General features: G+C 38.3%; 1 protein-coding gene across 2 annotated transcripts in view; it reads right to left on the bottom strand.

The window, feature by feature from the left end:
• Positions 1-23909, bottom strand: part of LOC139951652 (neurotrimin-like) — a 41020-nt gene that overhangs the window by 15762 nt on the left and 1349 nt on the right. For both annotated transcript variants that reach the window (XM_071950625.1, XM_071950626.1), the window contains exons 2-3: positions 11467-11619; positions 701-844 (exon numbers count right to left, since the gene is read on the bottom strand). In XM_071950625.1, the coding sequence (XP_071806726.1) occupies positions 701-844; positions 11467-11619 (297 nt within the window). The remainder of the gene's footprint in view (positions 1-700; positions 845-11466; positions 11620-23909) is intronic.

Here is a 23909-nt window from a genome sequence, read left to right as displayed (position 1 = left end):
GATTAAAGTTGTTTTTGAAAAGAAAATAATGTATAGGATTATGCCCGAGGTGCGCGCCAATCGTGGGTAAGGAATGTCCAGTGTTACAAAACATTAAAAACAAAATAATAGGGGGTCCATGGCGTCATTGCCTTCATTTACTTTATTCCGTAACTATTTTATGAACAATAACAATAATGTATTTTATAGCGCATTTTCCATATACATGTTCAAATGCGCTTGACAGAGAAATTGTTAACAGAACAGGTGAGTTTTGAGCAGTGTTGTGAATAGATGTACCCATCGCGCCATTCGTGCAAAATAATGGAGCGATTTAACTATAGCATGAAGTCTTATATAGCGCACGTATCTACCAAACAAGGTACTCAAGGCGCTGACATTTATACAGAAAGATGGGTTATTGAAGTTATGAATTATGAGACCCAATCATGTAGCACTTTATGGTTTTACATGGTGCTACGGCGTATTCAGCAGCCACAGCCAGGAACATCGGGCCGAACCCCTTCTCTTTATTATACGATAAGTGCACTGGGTTCGTTTACATGCGTTACACAACACCTGGGACCAACGGCTAAACGTCCTTTTCGAAGGACGACATTTTGAAAGGCTTACTCCTCTTTTAGATGTTTCCGACAAGTGATACTATGACATATTTTATAAAAACTCCTTGTCGTGAAATAATAAGCTACGTGAAACTTACTCATAGTTCTTGGTCTGATACGAAGCCAGCTGACAATGGTCCCAGAGCCCCGATTCGTGACTGTACACGACAGAACAACTTCATCACCCTCATGTTTAGATATCAGCGCCGGTCCGGACGTTTCGACGGTCGGTGATCCAGGAACTAAAAAGATAGAACATTATTTCTGTATCACAGAGTAGCCGTGGTCCTTGCAGTTTAAAGGCAGTGGACACTATTGGTAATTACTAAAAATAATTATTAGCATAAAACCTTTTTTGTTGACGAGTAATGGGGAGAGGTTGATGGTTGTGAGAAACAGCACCCTCTGATGAAGTGCCATAGTTTTCGAGAAAGAAGTAATTTTCCACGCATTTGATTCCGAGACCTCAGATTTAGAACTTGAGGTCTGGAAATCAAACATCTCAACACACACCTTCGTGTGACAAGGGTGTTTTTTTTTACTTTCATTCATATCTTGCAAGTTCGATGACCGATTGAGCTCAAATTTTCACAGGTTCATTATGTTATGCAAATGTTGAGATACACCGAATGTGGAGGTTAGTCTTTAACAATTACCAATAGTGTCCACTGCCTTTAAACTTTTCAAGCGATGTGGCTGAGGTTTGTTAGGGCCTTGTCACACGAGGCAACCTTTGCAGGCAACTTCGGGGCAACCAGCTGCAGCGTATGCTACACGATCACTTTGGTAGCACAAGAGTCCATTTTAAAACATTGTCTTACGATCCACAAAAGACAAATTTTAACATTCAAACGGGAATACCTTTTCTTCTTGGAGACTGCATGGGACTGGTGTCCCGTAAATTGCCTCGTGTGTCATGGCCCTTAGGGCATGTCCGAAACGGTGACTTCGGCTACAGCTTCACGGCTAGATCGGTGCGTCAACCAGGCTTGGAAAATAGCAGCTCGATCTAGCCGTAGCTGAAGCCGAAGTCACCATTTCAGACTCGCCTAAGATGTTATTATTAGTCTGGTACCAAAGTTATGCTCTGTTGATTGTTGTACAAAAAGGAATGCGATTGAAACTGGACTTTAAGCTCAGCCTTATATGAGCTGAAACGGAGCATAGTTATACTCGTTATTATTGTTCAGTATCAAAGCGTCCGTTGAAATTCAGAAGTTCGGTTTTAGCTCCGTGTATAGGCTGAGCAATCAGCTCATTTGTAGTCACTTGTATTGATACTTTGATGTTGTTTTTGTGTCATTTTGGAAAGTATCTACAAATATCATGGAGCAACATTTCTCCATAATATTATGTTTTCATATTCTAATCACAGCGAGACTGTTATTGAACAAAGTGGTTAGTGCAAACAGTGATACCAGCTTGATAAGCGCATGTGGCAGCTTAAAGCCCCATCAGATCTGTGGTCTTCGAAGTTTCGCAGAATAGTAAAGCCGAAAGCACTTAATGGGTGCGTTCGTTTAGCTTCCCTGGGTCGACCCCAGTCTGCCCCGGTGCGTTTGAATAGCTTTGACGTCATTCAGGGGGGCTCACCTGGGTCAGCCCCAAATGCCCTGCTTGTGGAGTGGGTCACTTTGGTGCTTAGCTCTCTTCAGGGGCTCACCCGAGTGATCACCGCTGGGTAGACACAGGAAAGCTAATCGAACGCACCCATTGCATTGGTTGCCAATAATATGCAATGCAACTTATGCCGACGTGGCCTCACTTTCTATGCCGTGGCGTCCTAAAGTTGAAAGCGTTCGATTCAAACCTGGCACCAGACTATTTTAAAATTATATTGAATGTAGTTACAGATGTAAATTAAGAAATAATCTTTACTTTTACAGTGCGAGAATTGAAGCATTCGTGAGTGTTATTTGGTTTGTTCCATCGCAGTGGTTGTTATTTAGGGTTAATAGATGTTAGTAGGATGCAATTTGAAGATTAACATGCTGCGTGTCAGTGCACAAGGTAACCAAACACACACATATAATTAAAGGGAAGAAGTACACTTTGACTGTGCAGACAAAAACTGTTGAGCACGACCATCAAATAAATTGAAAAGCGACACTTGTCTTAACGGAAAGGTTGAATAACAAAGTCAAACCTGTTATCTGGCGGGAACCGTAACTTCAGATACGGTTCAAACCCGTAGACTTCTCACACAAAAATAATAACTTGCTGAACCGATGACGTCACTGCATGTAGATCGTATTTCATGACGTCAGTATTACCCACATTAATAATTATGTCCTCCGGTGGGGATTTTGTCCACCAATTGGGGAAATAACATAGGCCGGAAGAGGTTAATTCTGAAAAACGTAATGTACATTTTGCCGTATGTGGTACAGGGTTTCCTGCCACAGCGGTTTAAAACAACATGTTGCAACAGTGTTTTCAAAAGGCATAATATTTCGCCCAACTGATGACGTCACTGCGAACTCTCTCGTGACGTCAATATTACCCACGTCATATAAGGCCGTGGCCGAATTGGCGGCTACAGATACGGCTACGGCTGTTGCTAAGGGTGTTGTTAAGAACGGCCTATACCTCAACGCATGATGACGCAGGAATCTAGCCGTAGCCTTGTAGCTGTAGCCGCTTATTAGGACCCGGCCTACAACGTCATAATCAATCCTTTTAATTCTCCAATTCATCATGATTTTTTTTCCCTCGCGAAATTTCTTATTCTCGCTTTAAAAAACGGGCCCGTCCCAACTCATTAAATAATTACACACAACGCAAAGATTTAAAAGACGTGCCACCAAGACCTAAATGTTACAATTCCTCAGTGACAACGTTGTCAGATTTGCTCTGAATCACTTCATCTTTTAACCTACTCCTGTGTGCGATTGGTTTTACCCGTTTTTGCCTCAGGGAGCCCACAGGGCATAAACACGGTAGGGTTTTTTTGTTTTTTTTGTCTCAAGCTAGCGTCGCCACCTCGTCTCTTACCGGTGACAAATACGTGGCCAGTAAATGATCGCGATGAATACGGATGAAGATTGGGAAAAGTGATGGCTGGGTGCTCGTAATTGGCTATTAAATACGATCTCGCTGGGACAACTTCCATGGTCATCGGCTATCACCGCAGAAGATGCCATCAATAATTCAGGTCCGGAATGGGCAATATTTTTACTACCTTAAGCCGAAGTTATCTTTCGAGTATGGATTAAATGTCGATCTGCAGTTCTGAATATTTAAGGAGATACCCCGTTTGGATGGTGGTTTAAGGGAAAGTCCAAACGACTTGTGAACCGGTGTTTTTCCTCTATATACGCCGTAGAAATTATTCATGAATTTATCTGGTGTTAAATGTACTGGGACGGGAAGTAATTTGAGATATTTGCCGCTGGCTTATTCATGGAGTAAAACGAAATCCTTTTTGTTTTTTCGAGAGGAAGTGCCTCAAATTATAGCTTTCAAAATTAAAGAGAAGTTGTGTTGAAGTATCCCGTTTTGAAAAAGAAAAGAAGTGTATAAATCTTATTTTTCGAAATCAACAGCAAAAGGCCCATATTAATGTTTCAAGGTTTGGGGAGACTAGAATAGTTTACCCCCCCCCCCAAAAAAAAAAAAAAAAAAAAAAAAAAAAAGCTTAAATGCTGAAAATTTTAATATTTAATTATTTTCACGACACTGAAAGGAAACACTATGTGTGAGCGTTTATAACAAATTATTCTTATGTACAGTCTACTTGCGTTTCTGACAAGATCACTGGGATTGGCCAAATTATTTTTGTTATCTAGTTTAATTTAAGGCACTGGACACCATTGGTGATTGTGCAATACCAGTATTATCACTTTGTGTATTTCAACATATGCATAAAATAACAAACCTGTGAACGTTTGAAGTCAAATGGTCGTCCAAGTTGCGAGGGAACAATGGAAGAAAAAAAACCCTTGTCACACAAGTTGTGGGCTTTCAGGCTTGATTTCGAGACCTCAGCTGTGAATTCTCGAATTCAATTCAATTATTTTAGTGAGAAATTACTTCTTCTTTTCAAAACTACGTTACTTCAGAGGGAGCCATTTCTCACAATGTTTTATACTATCAACAGCTCCATATTACTCGTAAGATGTTATGCTAACAGTTATTCTGAGTAATTACCAATAGTGTCCACTGCCTTTAAACGTGCTTTTTATATCGACGATTGACTGTATTGAACATCTTCTGTTTGTTTAATGTGGAAAGGACGTGACGAGACAAGAGGGTAATTTCGAATGAGCAGGTGGCTTGACGATCGGCTGGTGATTATCACAGCTCGTTAGCGGCAGGCGGGCAAACGACCAATTTACATTAATATTACAATGCAATAATAGCTATCGCCCATTACAATTGCATTAACTGATGACAACTGGTCGTTCATTATAAGCCTTTATGAGATATGGTGGACACAAAATGCTACGACACTAGGTTTGGGTAAATTTGTCTGTATTTTGTTTTAGGCAAGTTCGCTCGCCCCCAAAAAGGGCTAAAAGCCACTATGGGGCTATAGGAAGGTAGCCCCATAGGTATTCCCTCTTAAAACAGTCTAGATTGTAAAATGGAGGGAACATGCACCAGGCAAGGATTTCCAAAGAGATGCAGTACGTGGAATAAAGCTGTTGGAATGCCTCTTTGTTCTACATCTCAACAAATCAAGAGTGTATGGATGAAAAGAAGCAAAAAGTCTGGTCTCCAATCAGAAAGTTCGATTTCCAATGTGGTGTTTTTACTAGACTAAAGCTGTGAATGGCTCCTTGTACTACATCTCAACAAATTAAGTGTGTATGGATGAGAAAAAGCAGGTATCTCAAACCAAACAATGCACCCCTATAATGTTCACCGTATCTCCAAAAATGAAATTGTTGCCGGCCGGTGGCTTTTTAATTTGACACAAAATATAATGGAGAAGAATGTAATAAAACGCCAATGGATACTTCAAGGATGTTTAATGAGTCACTTGGACGTGACTTCAAAAGAAAGTTGTTGACATTATGCGTTAACTCAGCCCCCCACCCTCCCCACAAGATGATGGAAACAAAAACAACCGTTACTCGCCTGGTTTAGATCAAGTTGTGGCCCATGACATGAATATCTACCCACTGTGAATGTAGTTGGTAATGTAATTTACCTGTAGAACTTTTTTGTTTCATTACAGTCGTAAATATTTTGAGAAATAAAAGCGAAAATCACCGAGCATTGGAACAATGTCAATGGAGACGCGTAAATCCTTACATGCTAAAAACTGTTCGTGAAAACTCAATCCGCAAAAAATAAAACTACTACTCTTCACCAAGAGTAATATAAAAGTAATATTTTAAGGGAAGCTTTCTATTATTATTAATTTTTGGGTTTTTTTTACCCATATACACTTTGCCGAGTCCTGTGAAAAAAATCACAGGCATTTAACTCGGATGGGATTCGAACCCACATCCTTTACAATTATAGAGGTGTGTCATACCAACTAGACCACCGAGATTGCCCGGTAGCTGGAGGCAGTTCGAATACGATGTTTTAGCAGCGGGTACTGCAAACGATTTAATAGATGTTAAATTTTCATCGGGGATAAAGAATATTAATTTTTGGTTTTTCCCCATATACACCGATGTGTGTAGCACTGTATACCCAGTACTTTCCCGAGCCCTTTCTGTTATTGTTATCTTCAAACCATGTTAAGTTTAATGTAAATCTGTGGACGTTTGGGTTTTGTGACGTACAAAAAGTAAACCCTTTAAAACACATTCTGTTCTAATCTGCAACAAACAGGTTTGTAAAATCATAGACTTCCCCAGTTTTACCCTCAATGCTCCCTCAAGAAATTGACCCAAACCTTTTAATTCACAAAGCAATATGTCCGCATAAGAAAACCGAGGACTGCCCTGGTAAAATAGAGAAACCTCAAGACCTCTGTTTCAAGTTTACGGTAACTTTTCAATCGAATGTCAATTTAATAAGTCCTAGTAAATTTGTTAAATCATTGCAATTAATGGGACCATTGGTTTGCGCCCAATTTTCACGAAAAGCACCGAAAACTTTTTGTTATCAAGCAGAACTTAAACTATGTAAGTTTAATGTAATTCTGTGGAATTTGTGTCGGGCAAAATGTAACTAAACTCTTTAAAGTCAGTGGACACTATTGGTAATTACTCAAAATAACTATTAGCATAAAACCTTTCTTGGGGACGAGTAATGGGGAGAGGTTGATGGTATAAAACATTGTGAGAAACGGCATCCTCTGAAGTGCATGTTTTCGTTATTTTATGTGTATGTTGAGATACATCCAACTGTGAAGGCTAGTCTTTGACAATTACCAATAGTGTCCAGTGTCTTTAAGCAGGACCTCGCACATCAACTCCAAACTTTATGTGTTAGTTTAATGTAAATCTGTTGACGTCTGAGTTTTGTGACGTACACATACCCAAACCCTTTAAAGGCATTGGACACTATTGGTAATTATTGTCTAAGACCACACTTCTCACTTGGTGTATCTCAACATATGCATAAAATAAAAAACCTGTAAAAAAATTGAGTTCAATTGGTCGTCGAAGTTGCGAGTTAATAATGGAAGAAAAAACACCTTTGTCACACGATGTTGTGTGCTTTCAGATGCTTGATTTCGAGACCTCAAATTCTAAATCTGAGGTCTCGAAATCAAATTCGTGGAAAATTACTTCTTTCTCGAAAACTATGTCACTTCAGAGGGAGCCGCTTCTCACAATGTTTTATACCATCAACCTCTCCCTATTTGTGCTCATAATTATTTTGAGTTATTACAAATAGTGTTCACTTCCTTTAAGAGCACAACTGCCCCGATGCCCGATATACCAAAGAGCCGGCAGTTGTTGTTGCACGTCAGCAAGTTGTAATGCATACCCCGTGCCCAAACACCTCTTCTGGGTTTCAAATGAGATGCTCATATCGTCACCTCACGACCACCGTCTGGCTGCATGACCCTCGTAAAAAAAAAGCGGGAAAATTCGTGAGGAAACTGAAGATGAGTAACCCGTTGTAGGTTGTTTTTCACGGGCCGTTGGTATAACGCTTCACTCTTTTCTATTAGGTGTCGAGATGGTATCCGGTTCCGAACCATTTACGCTAATAAAGTGTCTATCTTGTATAATTGATTTGGCATAACCTGTATTATGATCGAAAGGTTTTTCCTGGTCATTTGGGGTCGTATTTGTATGAGAAGGCGGGCCTCAATTGTGGTCCCATCTGCAACGATAACAAAATTTACTGAAATTTACATGCGATTGAAAGATCAAGCTTTTAGCAGAGGTCTATGAGGTTTGTCTGTTTACCAAGGCAGTCCTCTGTTCGCATGAACAAGTTTGAGGTAATTTGACATAACCTGTATTTTGATCGAGAGGTTTATTCCTGGTCATTTGGGTTGTATTTGTATGAGAAGTCATTTGTCAATGATGGCCCCATCTGCAATTTTAACCAATTGCTTGAACATTCACTGCGATTGTAAGATTATCGTGAGCTTGAAACATACGTGTCAGGTCTTTTTTTTTTACCATAGAGAACTGATAGGTGAGAAACGGCTTACTCTTAGGTAAAACCGTGGTTTTTGAGAAAAGGGTAGTTCTCACTCAAATAATAAAAGACTTCAGCTTAAGCATATTTTTATCGAGCATCTGAAAGCACACCAATTTGTGCAACAAGGTTTTTTCTTTCAACAAAATCACAGTCATATTACTCGGTTGGGATTCGAACCCACGGCATTTGCAATTCTTGGTCAGTGTCTTATTCAGCAGAAAAAACGTGAAGGTCCTCCCTTTGTCTCTGTTTTCGTTTATACAAATTAGAACGAACATAACACCAAGTGCTGCTTATAATGCAAACCTATGCACATCACTTATTCTGTGATTATTTGGGTGTTATGGTCTAATGAGGAAACACATGAAGTTGTGACTTGAATTTCCAGTTCAATTAAAAAGCTGAGATAACTGTGCATATTTCGCAAACTGATTTACGTCCATATGGCTGTCGATGAATGCAGGATTTTCATGTCTGAAAGATAATTGCATCCACTTAGAGTGTCTCAAACCACGAGTATAATATGTTAAAACTAAACAATTATTCGTCCGAACCTGATGGAATGGTCACACTACAACTACAGTTTGCAGCTGTATAGATGAAATAAATATTAAATCCGAGAGTGTAAAAAAAAAGTAATGTGCTTCTACTCCGGATCAATAAACCGTGTGTGGCAATAGTTTGCTGTTATGTCGTTGAGTTGGTCCGGTCGTGAAAATGTGGACTTTATTTTTCCGTCAAAGGAGAAGAAATTAACATGAGGGAAAACAAACACCTAGCTGGCAACAGTTAATCTCTGTCGTATAAATTTTGGTTTATCGCCTATATTTATGAATTGCACAAACCAAGAATTTATTACTCAGCTTGATGCGACACGTATTCTGATCAGCTTGTGAAATCACCGGTTAACTTGGTAGGATTCGAACCCACAACCATGTGATTTGATAGTCCTGCAGTCTAACCACATGACCGCAGTACCTAACGGCAGAAGGTCTACTAGCTATTCTTTCATTTGTCAAAACCTTGAGGTTTTAGATGATCAAAAGTTACGAAAAAATCAAATTGGACAACATTAATATCAAATTTACAATTAAAATGAAAATAGACACTTTATAAAGAAGTTTAAATAGCATTCCCTTTACAAAGCTTGCCCAAAGTAGTTGTTTAAAGTTAAAAACTACTTCATACTTACCGTAAAACGTTTGTGAGTTTTCACTTCGACGAAAATCAAAAACACCAGAGTGAAGTGTTAGTACAACAAGAAGTTAGTGATCGTAAAACGAAGGCGACTGTGAAGCGCGGTGTTAGTGCATTATTATTGCAGTGCAGTTAGTACATTGAGTTGAAAATTGTGGCAAAAGCATTCAGTGTTAGTAGTTTTTTTTTATAATAGCAGTGATATAGAGGTCTTCATTGCAGAACCAGTTAAAGATGGTAATTTTGTTGAGTAATACGTTTTTAAATTTCAGCTTTACTGTAGCGTAATTTAAAGAGATGTAGCAACCCAACGAGTAACACGTGTATGATGTTTTGACTCGGTGTCCCACAAAAAAAAACTGTTCTCGGGCCCGACCCATTTGAAATGGGTCAAGTTGAACTTCCAGAAAGTGGTTATGAATTGAGTTTTAATTTGGATTCTGATCGAGTCACACTCACTCACTCCAGGATCCAGGTAAAATCCTGACCAGGATCAGGGTCAATCCTGAATAGGACAGGTTAATGCTGATTAGGATCCGGGTCAATCCTGACCCAGAAAGTGTTAGATTTTACTCCGAAGGGGTAACCGTTTGGCTCGCCTTCATTGTTTGTGCATTAGGAAGACGTATGAGATGCTGCTATAAAGTAAAAGTTGGAAGCTTCCAAAACATTTTCATTAAGTTAAACATGAGTTATTCAATGAAAATGTTAGTTGTAGTTATTCAATGAAAATGTTAGTTGTAGTTATTAAAGTTTTATTTAAAAATGTCAATTAAAGCTATGTTAAACAGTTTCATGGACAATGTTTGTATTGTGTAAACAAACAAATGTGTTAACGATTAGATTATTGCAATTTAAATCATGACGCAAAAGGTTAGTGATGTGAGAACATTCTTTATTAATGGAGGACTTTTAGGACAATAGGTGGCAGTAGACTTACCAGTCTACTGCCACCTAGCGTTCAAAAGTTTCCCATTGGAATAACGCAGTGTTAGTGAGCAAGGCTGAGTTCCTAGATTGAATTACGGCAGGCTTGGTGTTAGTGTTTTTAGTTGAATTATCCACACTTTTTACTGTGTTTCCTAATGACAGACCAGGGGTGGCTTGACTCTAGCTCGTTGGTTTCTCAACAACAACAGGGAACTTTTGGGACGCTTGGTGGCAGCAGACTTCCCAGGATAATCCATTGTTCTCGGTGATGTACGCATGCTCAAGATACGTAAACAATGGAAAATTACCTGGTGAGTCTGCTGCCACCTAGCGTTTCACAAGTCGTGAACTAGCACGATCCACCACATATTGGGAGTCAAATATTTGGTTATACAAAATGGCGGCCGTGGTCACAAAGTCAAAGGGCAACCAAGTTAAACGATTTCTACGCATTATATCATTTGGGCGAATCAATTCTACATTCTACTTTAAAACTTTTCCCACCCATATTAATACATTCAAGCTTTCAACCGCTCTGTAAAGCAAATTCCTCATAAAAAAGCCAGCCCCGTGTCTGCCATTGACCCTTGACCCCTACCTACAGCCGTCGTGGTTGTTTTTCGGCATTCGATCAGGAACCAGCCTGGCATGTGAGTGTTTGCCATTTCCGGCCGTGACATACACTTCTTTGTCAGGGTGTCGTCTGGGACCGAGACCGTTCCAACGACCACTGACTCCGGTGAGACTGTCAATAATATAAATCAAGCATTTCGTTACTCTCGACAAAAATGCTCAAATAAAAGTATTTTGTGGTTTGTTAGTTTGTAATAGTATATTATGTGTATCAGTGAAAGAAATAATTTTTCGTATTTTTACGAATACATTATGTAGGCCTCCTTAAATCTTCAAGAATATAAAACCACAAAGATTTAGACCTTAAGTAGTTTAAGGTATTTTAAACAAAAACGCCAGTTCCGTTGAAAACCTCTATAACACCTAAAGCACAGCAGCAAGCTACAGACCCACAAGAAGCGGGGACAACCATGGAGGAAGAAACTTCCCTCCATGGGACAACCAAACAGCACTACAAGAGCCGGGAGGTTTACAAAGAGGCTTGAGAAGAAAAAAAGAAGATAAAACTTCAGGTGGTGCTAAACACCCCCTACCGTACCTAGGAGCGTGGTACTTGCGGATATACACTTATTCATGAATTTGCCAGGTTTAGCTTCGGAATTTGTGAGCTTCTTCACACATTTCTCGCTTCGCTTCCCCGCTGGGAACGAGGTTGTGCCAATGACGATGACTTCCCTGGACTCTATGGGGACTGGCAAATCAAGGGAACAATTAAAGTCAATGTTACTGCAGCTAGAAATATAAATGGCTTTCACAGATTATACCCATGGGTGCATCCTTATAACAAGGTGTGCCCTCCCTTATCTTTCTCCTTGGAGACGATCATACTGACCAAAACGTTATAATAATCATAATAATCGGTGTGTTTTTTAGCGCCTTACGCGTCTCAAAGCGCTTCAAATATCACTGCCCTTCTTCACAGGACCATTTATTTAATCCCTAAACCATCTCAGCTCCCCGGAGTATACAGCCTATGCAACAAATATGCGCTACTATAAGCTATATCAATCACAAGAACCATCTTTGACCTCACAGGTACCCATTTACTCCTGAGTGGAGAGAAGCAATTCTAGTCAAGTGTCTTGCTCAGGGACACAAGTGTCATGACCACACTCTGCTGAACAGGAACACTAGAGCTTGTGAGTTCACCAGAGCTTGCTCGGGGACACAAGTGTCACGACCAGTACTTGAACCCACACTCTGCTGAACAGAAACACTAGAGCTTGTGAGTTCACCAGAGCTTGCTCGGGGACACAAGTGTCACGACCAGTACTTGAACCCACACTCTGCTGAACAGAAACACTAGAGCTTGTGAGTTCACCAGAGCTTGCTCGGGGACACAAGTGTCACGACCAGCACTCGAACCCACACTCTGCTGAACGGAAACACCAGAGCTTGAGTTATCGGCACTCTCAACCGCTCGACCACGACATCCCGTTGAGTTGTCAACCGCCGGTTCTTGTCAGAACCAACACTACAAGAAATGTACACATGGTTCTACCGGAAACCTCACCTCATTATACTTACACCGTGCAAGTTTCAAATTTTACTCTCAATTATATTGTTATCATCAACCTTACACCCAAACACATCATCCTAAAAATGAGTTTACTATAGGTTTTCTCGGTCAAATTCGGCAAATGAGCAGCCAATTTCATTTTCATGCGTTCGAATTAAAGCTGTTTTGCCTCTCTAGTTGTTACTGCGTTTCAAATTCGGAATTCGGCCTTTCAATTTCGTTTTGAGTCGAGTCAAATTCCTTTAGCACTATGTTCAATTTAGCGTATCGTCATTCTTTTTCAAGACACACACGCCTCAAGAAGCGACTGCGAATTTGAATGCTGCTTTAATTTGATTAATTGTTAAATTGAATGATTATTTTGTTAAATCGAATGACGCAACATTTGACTAATAATAAAACTAAATCGAATGACCCTTTTCAGTAGCATTTGATTTCGCGCGAAATAGAATAGCTTGATGGTTAAATTGGCTGTTATTTTTCCGAAATTGGCCGAGAAAACCTATACTAATGGTAAATAATAACAACTGACAAAATTTACACGAAATTTCTTCGAAACGAACCGATATATAGCAACCAGTTGAAACAGCGAAAAACGGATGATCGCTAACACCGTAGAAAACAGTGGCAAGCAGCATATATTGCACTTGGGGGAAATACGCCAAAATAGTACCATTCAATTTACTTTGACAATATTTGGGAATCGAAAACATAGGACTCCTGCCTTTAGTGAAATCATAACTTCCGTTCATAGAATAGTTCTGGCGTGTCAATTGTTCATCGAAGTTGCAAGAGATTAAAGACACTGGACACTATTGGTAATTGTCAAGGACCAGTCTTCTCACTTGGTGTATCTCAACATAGGCAGTGGACACTATTGGTAATTACCTAAAATAATTATTAGCATAAAACCTTACTTGGTAACAAGTAATGGGGAGAGGTTGATGGTATAAAACATTGTGAGAAACAGCTCCCTCTTCGAGACCTCAAATTTAGAACTTGAGGTCTCGAAATCAACCATCTAAACGCACACAACTTCGTGTGACAAGGGTGTTTTTTTCTTTCATTATTATCTCGCAAGTTCGATGACTGATTGAGCTCAAATTTTCACAGGTTTGTTATTTTATGTGAAGGCTAATCGTTGGCAATTACCAATAGTGTCCACTGCCTTTAAGTTGTCACGCTAACAAATTATTGTTTTGAGTAACTAACAATAGTGCCCAGTGCCTTTAACATATCTTAGGTCGTCCCCACATGTTGACATGTGTGGGCGAAACACAATATCCTCAGTCTGGCTAGGTTTTTTACAGCGCAGGCAGTTAGCACCTGATCTATGGTGCAAGATTTCCAGTAGGTGTTACTCAAACACCTCTTACGCTCTTGCATTGCCAGGGGGTATTACCATTAATTTGGGTGATGGTTTACCAGAGGGAACACGACAATTTATAGGCTTGCGGGTGTATAATCTTTTGAGTTGTTGATCGGGTCATCGCGTCAGTTTTTAAGCTGCTGTTGCTATTGCTTCAAAATATCCATGGTCTATAAAAAGAAATATCGTGTTTGAAGTTGTTGTCAATGTCTAATTAGTTTAATTCTTTTTTCTCTTCTTCTTTTTCTTTCTTTTTATTTGGTTCGTCGATTGTTTGTTTTTTAATTAAACTGTTCTCATTCGTATCTTGTTAATTATCTTGTAAATTATGTGTTCTACCGATATTTATTTTGCCTTTAAGGACACTAACTTGTAACTAATATGCAGTTAGTTTTTAAGACGTACGCATTTAGTAGATATATTTGTTTCTATTATATCCATTCAAATGAGGAAGTCAGAAAACAACTTCAAATAGATCCATTTATTTCATTATCAGCCCGTTCTACTTCAAGGACTAAACCGGGTAGCAGATGTCATGCAAAATGCTGGTCGTACTTTTACTTCAAAGCAAACTCGGGAAAGGTATAATAAAACCATAGGGGTTTCTTTTATTATTCTCTTGAAACTTCGTTGACCAATATTTGGTCAAAATTTTCACAGATTTGTTATGTTATGCATATGCATGGATACACCAAGTTGGAGGTGGTCTTTGGTAATTATCAAAGGTGTCCTATGCTATTAAGGACAATCATAACATAAAACTAATAGATGCAGTTATTTTTAAGACGAGTTGTACAGATTTGTAGATTCACTTTTTGCATTACACATTTCAATCTTAGATCAATATTAAATGCACTATTCAGCCAGTTTTACTTCAAGGACTGAATCGGGTAGCAGCTGAAAAATGTTGGTTGCTCAAAATTGAATACGGGAAAGAAGTTAAAACCATAAGGGTTGACACTGATTATTAAACACTTAAATACGAATCACCATTCCATGTGCTGACTGGTTGTAATGTGTCAAAAGCAGCAAATGACTCATTCATTGACCTTTTCCAAGGCTTAAGTTCCGACTATAATTACCCGCACATTGAGTAAAAAAATTCTCAGACGTGACTGCTGAAGCCAAGAACAAGTCTAGACGCAAATTAAGCCATTGTAATTGAATGTTGTAATTTTTGCCACCTTTTTTTTAAGGGGGGTGCTGGGTGAGGGTGTTTTAATTGTTTGTCCATTTTGTGTATTTGTTTCTTCGTTTGTTGGAATGTTTGGGTTGGGTATTGTTTGTTGGTCACTATTCTCGTGATTATCTCAAACAACAAACAGAATTGGTGGAAAGGCTGCATGCACCAAGTGAACATAACGAAGTAAAACAGTTACTGTACTCATTTCTTGAACAACCCCTCTCCATTTTCGTATCAAGTTTCTGAAAGATGATTTCATTAAACAAAATAGATCCATCATGATGTATTTATTCCAGTCATTAATGGTTTAGGCGAGAACCCCCGTCACATAGTCTCCTATATGTTTGCCGATTTTCTCGGAATGCCATTCCAGAAAGTGCAGTTTTAACGACTCTTTGGAGGCGAGGCACACAGCTGCACTGACAGACACATTAAAACACTTCGGTATAGCACAAGAAACATTCTTCTAGCTGTATAAACCCACCAAAACAATTCCCTTGAAAACAGTCCAACAATTTCACTGTGAATCAGCTTTCCTTTTTGAGACTGCCTGGAATCTGTAAATTGTGTAATGTGAAATGATTTTCATGAAAATCATTTCAAATCAGTCTTCAGGGGCAGACGGATGAAATAATTGATAAGTGTGATTTTTGTGTTCGGATGGGACGAACAAAACAAATACTATTTTGCTAAAGTCGTCGGATGGTAAATCTGTCTTCGGTATTAGAGGTGTTCCCTTTAAAGGCAAGGTATCGGCTTACGTTTGATTGTTTTAATCCTAGAAATAAATGTGTGTACATGTACGTGTAAATGTGTTTACCCAAATAAATACTAGGTTTATTAATTAAGATGTATAAAACTAAATTTGTGAACAAAATTAATTTCACAAGGTGGTAGCGTTTTTGAGATATCGGTGAAAATCCGGAGGGAATAATCCCTAAGGAATACAATATCTGAGAAGCATTACGCGGTAACGCTTCTGCGGTTCACAATTTTAGGGCATAAAACCTGTTACCTTTTTACACATTATCAAAGTTGTTTCTCAAAAGGCTTTAGATCATCGAAAGCTGCGGTAGGCTTCTAACCAAAGGTTGTTATTGTCATTATTTTAAGAGTGACTATGAAACATTATACCTTCCCTTTAAAGCCATTGGACACTTTCTGAACAGAACAAAAATTAAAAGTTCACAGATTTACAAATAACTTACAGTGTTTACAGAAGGTAATGGTGAAAGACTTCCCTCGAAATATTATTCCATGAAATGCTTTACTTTTTGAGGAAACATTAAAACAATTATCAATTCTCGATATCGAGAATAACGGATTTGTTTTAAACACATGTCATGACACGGCGAAAAGTGCGGGAACAAGGGTGGGTTTTCCCGTATTTTCTCCCGACTCCGATGACCGATTTAGCCTAAATTTTCACAGGTTTGCTATTTTATATATAAGTTGAGGTACACGAAGTGTGGGCCTTTGGACAATACTGTTTACCGATGTTGTGCGATTGCGTTAAAGGCACTGGACACTTATTGGTAATCATCTCAAAATAATTGTTAGTACAAAACTCGTACTTCGTAACGAGCAATGGAGAGTTATTGATGGTATTGCGAGTAACAGCTCCCTCTGAAGTAACGTAATTTTTTTTTTTTTTTTTTAAAGAGGTAATACTCACTCAATTAATAAATGACTTTAGGCCTGAAGCCTTAATTAATAGACATCTCAGAAAGCACACAAATTTGTGCAATAATGGTGTTGTTGTTTTTTCTTTTATAGTTTTCTTGCAACTTCGATGACAAAATGTGTCAGAATTTTCACATTGTTATGTTATGCATAATGTTGAGATACACCAATTGAGAATACTGGTCTTTGATAATTATTATCACCATGGAAGGAACACGTTTGGTAATTACTCTGAACAAATATTAACTTAAAAACTGCCTGTGTAACGAGCATTGGAGAGCTGTTGATAGTATAAAACATTGTGGGAAACGACTCCCTCTAAAGTAACGTAGTTTTTGAGAAAGAGATAATTTCTCACTAAAATAATAAAAGACTTCTTATAAATAGAAGTCTTTTATTCCTATATGAAAGCACACGAATTCGTCCAACAAGGGTGTTTTTTTCTTTCATCATTTTCTCGCAACTTCGATGACCCATTGAGCCCAAATTTTCACAGACTTGTTATTTCATGCTTATGATTGGATACACCAAGTGAGAGCACTGGCTTTTTGACGATTACCAATAGTGTCCAGTGCCTTTAAACTAGACTCTTGGTAAATCTGAGCTTCGCTTGCTATGCAGAGATCAGGTCTGATCGTTACGTCTTTTGGGACTATTCGGTAATAATATTAGTGATGGTGATTGCCCCATGGTGCCAGCGACACCACACCATCCAAATGTCAGATGGGCGTTTGTTAGCGAGGGGTCACAAAGGTACACTCAGTAAATCCTGCGCATGAAGTGGCAGTCTTCCAAATAGTCTTGCTTCAAAGCAATCCTACTATCAAAACTAGAGACACCTTTTGAAAATAGTCACTGCCCCAAGCCATTATGTGGCCTACAGAAGTGAATACGACGTGTAACCCAAACTACGTTTTGTACGGGGATGTGAGAAAACACTCGCTCACCCACAAACAACCCAATCCAGTGCAACAAAATTTACAAATTTGTACCAATAATGTTTTTCTTCTGCACTTTACTGCCTGGCAAAACCGATTCTGACTGCCTAAGCTAATGGGGTAAAATCACATAACACTGGTATTAGTTTTGTACAGGACTTTCCTATGTTAGATGCTTTAAGTTTGACAGTATAAAAAAGTTCCTATGTGTTGTCAGAATTATTCAAACTAGATCGTGAAAAAATATTGTAAATGCAAGCTGCCGAATCCTTCGAAAGGAAATCATCAAGCAGCAAAATGTTTTATTAGAATAATATGTAGCCTTGATGTTTATTTAATGCAAACAATCAAATGACACCTACAGATAAAAACATTTTGATAGGAAAAGATAACCTGTCAACCCCCAAGTGACTGCAAAAAATGCAATGAACCACAACTCTCATTCGATGACATTTCGTCCTTAACCTGCTCGCAAAGCAACCCACTTAATATAAACTTTAACCCCACCAGAGTAAACTGTATCAGAGGGGACAAAATTGTTTAAAGGCAGTGGACACTATTTGTAATTATTCAAAACAAATATCAGCGTAAAACCTCACTTGGTAACGAGTAATGGGGAGAGGTTGGTAGTATAAAACATTGCGAGAAACGGCTCCCTCTGAAGTGACGTGGTTTTCGAGAAAGAAGTAATTTTTCACGAATTTGATTTCGAAACCTCAAGTTTAGAATTTGAGGTCTCAAAATCTGAAAGCACACAACGTCTGACAATGTTTTTTTTTTTTTTTTTTTTTCGTTCATAGTTATCTCGCAACTCCGACGACCAATCGAGCTCAAGTTTTCACAGGTTTGTCATTTTATGCATAATATGTTGAGATACACCAAGTGAGAATACTGGTCTTTGGCAATTACCAACAGTGTCCGGTGTCTTTAATATAAACTTCAACCCCACCGGAGTAAACTGTACCAGAGGGGGAAAAATTGTAAAAAATAAAATAAAAAAAGGCATCACACTTGACAATGCATATCGAATGCAATGACGCAGTAAATACCCAGCTATGAAAAACCAGAGGGAGCTTCGCTTCAACGGTTCGAAGGGCCCTGGGGACGGTGCAGTAATTAGACACAATGCCAAGAGAGCGAGAGAAGAAAAAACGTGGCTGGGAAAGAGCTTCGACGTGTGATAAAATTCAACGTTTAGCTTTTGATATATGATTGAGATTTTGTAACATTACTGCTACGTAGATTTTTCATATAAAGCATGCTGGATTAGTATAAGGGTTTTACACCTTTAATGATATTATTTATTTACAGAATTGTTTAAAGGGAGTGGACACTTTTGGTAATTACTCGAAATAATTATTATCATAAAACCTTACTTGATTACGAATAATTGGGAGAGGTTGATAGTATTAAACATAGTGAGAAGCGGCTCCCTCTGAAGTAATTTAGTTTTCGCGAAAGAAATAATTTTTTCCACGAATTTGATTTCGAGACCTCAAGTTTAGAATTTGAGGTCTCGAAGTCAAGCATTTGTGAAAGCACACAACTTCGTGTGACAATGGTGTTTTTTCTTTCATTATTATCTCGCAACTTCGACGACCGAGTGAGCTCAAATTTTCACAGGTTTGTATTTTATGCATATGTTAATCTTTGACAATTAACAATAGTGTCCACTGTCTTTAATTTATGTTATGATTAACGATGGGCACTATAAGCCAAGTTGAAAATCATTGCTTAATTGAGACACTTTGAGACAATGCTGCGTCCGTATCGATTGGAATACTACCTATTTTACCGTTGTTAGTTGTATTATCAATCAATATACCTTTGAGATAAGACAGATGAAGGCACCGGACACCTTTGGTGGCACCATTATGCAAACAATAACAAGTCTGTGAAAATTTGGACTAAATTGGTCATCGAAGTTGCAAGATTGAAACAAGGGAATATTGAAGAAAAAAAACTTGTTGCAAAAGCAAATAACTGTTTGCTTTCAGATGCCTTTTAGAAATTTAGTCAAATCTTTCACAGATTTGTTTTTGATGCATTTTGGGAGACACAAATTGAGAAGTCTGGTACTTGCATACCAAAGGTGTCAGGTGCCGTTAAGGTGTCGTTTTTGCTACAATATTATCATGTCTGAACAGTGCTTTGAAGTTTCCATAACGCTCTACACGGTGCCAGTCAAAATGATTTAAGTTTCCGCAAAAATGACGAATAAAGAAATGCATTTCATAAAAACATTAAAGTCACGTATACTTTAATACGATGAAGGTGTCATTATGATAACGAATTAGCAATATTGGTCTCTTTAGTTCCCCTTCATTTACTATGGCTCATCTACATTAAAACTCGCTTAATACTGACGACGCCAGAAGAAGAGTGTCATAGGGAATACACGATGCATGTAGAGGTGTACAGGGGCTGTCGAGGCAAAGTCCCATTGGTTCATCTAAAACATTTTACTTTATCATTCTGAGATATTCGGAAAGCCGGCAAGAAGACATTAAAGGAACACGTTGCCTTGGATCGGACGAGTTGGTTTGAAAAGCGTTTGTAACCGTTTGTTATGAAAAGCACGTGGTTGGAAATATATTTTAAAAATAGAGTACCATGATCCACACAAATATCACTCAAAATTGCACGATTTTCCTTTTACGCCGCGAACTAATACGGCCGGCCATTTTATGGAGACAAAATTTTGACTCCCCAGTGGCCGACCGTGTTTCTTTGCGACGTAAAAGGAAAACTGGAAACTTGATACATGTTTGTGTGGATCATGATATTATACTTTTAACCATCTAACTATTTGACCGATCCAAGGCAACGTTTTCGTTTAGAGTAAGCAAGCTATACTAACTTTCAGATCCTTAATTGTTTGTTCAAATAGTTTATTGTTTCTAAGCGTGTATTTACGCAAAACGTTAATTTAAACATCATTGGTTGAAAAAATATAATTAAAGCGGGATTTGAACCAACGACCTCCGGATTAACGTGCCGGTGTTCGATCTACCAACTGAACAATATAGACCTATGCCGGTGGTTTCCCTATTTATATATAATAACCACTATAAAACCCATACATTTTCTAATAATATAAGTTTGTCTAAAAATTATTAAGGAATATCCCCCACATAAAATAAGCCAAATCAAGTATGCATCATATTCAGCTAAGGCGTCGGTGCGCGAAGTCGGTCAAATTGCCCGTAAAACATATGGAACCTATCGTCCGCCCCGTCCAATCAACTCACAATTTATCACCCTATCTGTATAAAATGCTGGGCCTATACCCGTACAAAGCTAATAGCAGACCCAACAAGAAAAAAAAGACTATCTAGACGGTAGATTTCATAATTAGCATTTGCTCTAGTTTGAATAAGAATTAATACAGTTTGGTAATGAAACCAAGAATGCCTGCAGTGAACATAATTAGGGCACAGGACACCTTTGATAATTGTCAAAAACCAGTATTTTCACTTGGTGCATCCTAACATAATGCTTAAAATAACAGATCTGTGTCTCAATATTGGTCCTCAAAGTTCACAAAGAATATTGAAAGAAAAAGAAACACTTGCTGCACTTAAAGGCAGTGGACACTATTGGTAATTACTCAAAATAATAATTAACCTAAAACCTTACTTGGTAACGAGATGGGGAGAGGCTGATGGTATACAACATTGTTAGAAACGACTCCCTCTGAAGTGCCATAGTTTTTGAAAAAGAAGTAATTTTCCACGAATTTGATTTCGAGACTTCAGATTTAGAACTTGAGGTCTCGAAATCAACCATCTAAACGCACACAATTTTGTGTGACAAGGGTGTTTTTGTCTTTCATTATTATCTCGCAAGTTCGATGGCCGATTGAGCTCAAATTTTCAAAGGTTTGTTATTTTATGCAAATGTTGAGATACACCAACTGTGAAGGCTAGTTTTTGACAATTACCAATAGTGTCCACTGCCTTTAATGTGTGTTCTTTAAACTGTCTAAAAATGGCTTCAGAAGTATTTTATTTGAATGAGAAATTACCTCTTTCTCAAAAACTACGGTACTCGAGAGGGAGCCGTTGTTGTCGCATGCAATTATGTCCTCTATGCAATACTATCCGGAGGACATTATTGCATATGCAATAATGTCCGCCGGACGGTTTGCATTCGCACTCGTGTCCGCCCGGACGCTGCTGCGTAATGCATTTGTGTCCGCCCGGACACATTTGCATTATGCAGTTGTGTCCGCCCCCGTGCAAAACCGTCATTGCAGTAAAATTTTTAACAAACTATAAGTGCATGGTATGAATGACATGGGAAATGTTCGGCCGTTGGGTATTCGCTGCAATTATAAAATACGTGAATATTCATGCTGCATATAAGGTTCAGTGCATGCACTCTCGCTTACGCGCGCGCACATGTACAGTTATGTACATGTCCACCGGACGGTGTTTGCATAGCCCTGGACACGATTGCATATGCAAAAGTGTCCGGAGCGGACAGTATTGCATGGCGGACACAATTGCATCTGACACCGTTTCTCACATTGTTTTATAATATCAACAGCTCTTCATTGCTCATTACACAAGTAAGTTTTTATACTAACAGTTATTTTGATGTATAATTACCAACAGTGTTCAGTGCCTTTAATAAGAACAAAACAATAGTGATATTTAGTTAGCATTTACCCCCACTTTGAGTAAACTACAGCTTGGTTATGAAACAAAAGAATATCTGTGAACTTAATCACTGTAGTTTGCAAGCCTGATGTAGCTACTCAAAATGTATCACCCTACCTATATACAAAATGCTAGTCCTACTCGTCCACAGCAAATGAGACTTTTAAAAGGAAAAACCGTAGGCTATTTAAAGCCATTGGACACTTTCGGTAAACAGTGTTGTCCAAGGCCCACACCTCGTGTATCACAACTAATATATTATAAAATAACAAACCTGTTAAAAATTTAGGCTCAAACGGTCATCGGAGTCGGGAGAAAATAACGGGAAAACCCACCCTTGTTTCCGCACGTTTCCTCGTGACATGACATGTGTTCAAAATAAATTCGTAAATCTCGCTATCGAGAATTGATATTGTTTTAATGTTTTCTCAAAAGGTAAAGCATTTCATTGAATTTCAAGAGAAGTCTTTCACCATTATCTTCTGTAAACCCTGTAAGTTATTTGTAAATCTGTGAACTTGTTTTTGTTTATTGTACCGAAAGTGTATAATGGCTTTAAATGATGGAGTATGGATGACCATTAGCAAGTGGTCAGCTTGGAAATGAAACCAAGGATGCCGTATCAGTGAACTTAATCAATGTAGCTTGCAAGCCTCTCACAATTGTTCACCCTATGAAACAATGACTACCTGTCAAAATGCTAATGACAGAATTTAAACAAAACAAAGGTTATTTGGATGATGGAATAGTTCTAACTATTCATAATTAGTCAAGCTTGGAAAACTCCAATTTGGTAACGAAACCAAGATTGCCTAAAAGTGAACTCATTATCACTGTCACTCCAATAATCACCATACTTATATAAATGATTGGGCCATCGTTCAAAGCTAATGACATATTTAAAGGCACTGGACACCATTGGAAATTACTCAAAATAATTGGTAGCATAAATACTTACTTGGTAACGAGCAACAGAGAGCTGTTGATAGTATAAAACATTGTGAGAAACGGCTCCCTCTGAAGGCACGTAGTTTTTGAGACAGTAATTTCAAACTGAAAGCCCACAAACTTTGTGCAACAATGGTGATTTTCTTTCATTAATACCTTGCTCCTTCGATGAATAATTGAGTCCAATTTATTTATTTTATGCATTATTGTTTTAAAAGATATTCCAAGTGAGAATACTGGTCTTTGACAATAAAATTACCAGTGCCCAGCCCAGTGCCTTTGAGTAATATTATACAAAACCGATTAACACATGTATACACAATAACTTTATTTCAACTGTTAGTCTATCATTGCTGAGCCTGTACTCTGGACGTTTTTGCCCGATTGCTAATTGGCACTTCGTATTTTGATCAATCAGATTGTGATTAATTGGTAGAATTTCAAGTCGATATTTCAGCCCAGTTTCCAACGGATCAATGGTTCCGTGGAACATAAGGCAACCATTAGTGCTGTTTTTAGTTAATAAGAACACTGTAATAACAAAAATGACAACATGAAAAAATATAAAAAAAATACATGTTTGTCTGTCACTTTCGTCAAAATATAAGAGGCGATTTAAAATAAAATAAAAAAACGCAAAAGACCGCAAATCCTTGTCCTAGTATTTGCCTATTAAT

Source organism: Asterias amurensis, chromosome 19 (genome assembly GCF_032118995.1).
Source record: "Asterias amurensis chromosome 19, ASM3211899v1".
Lineage (NCBI taxonomy): Eukaryota > Metazoa > Echinodermata > Asteroidea > Forcipulatida > Asteriidae > Asterias > Asterias amurensis.
The sequence above is the reverse complement of the archived record's forward strand: the minus strand, read 5'-3'. Positions and strand labels throughout refer to the sequence as shown.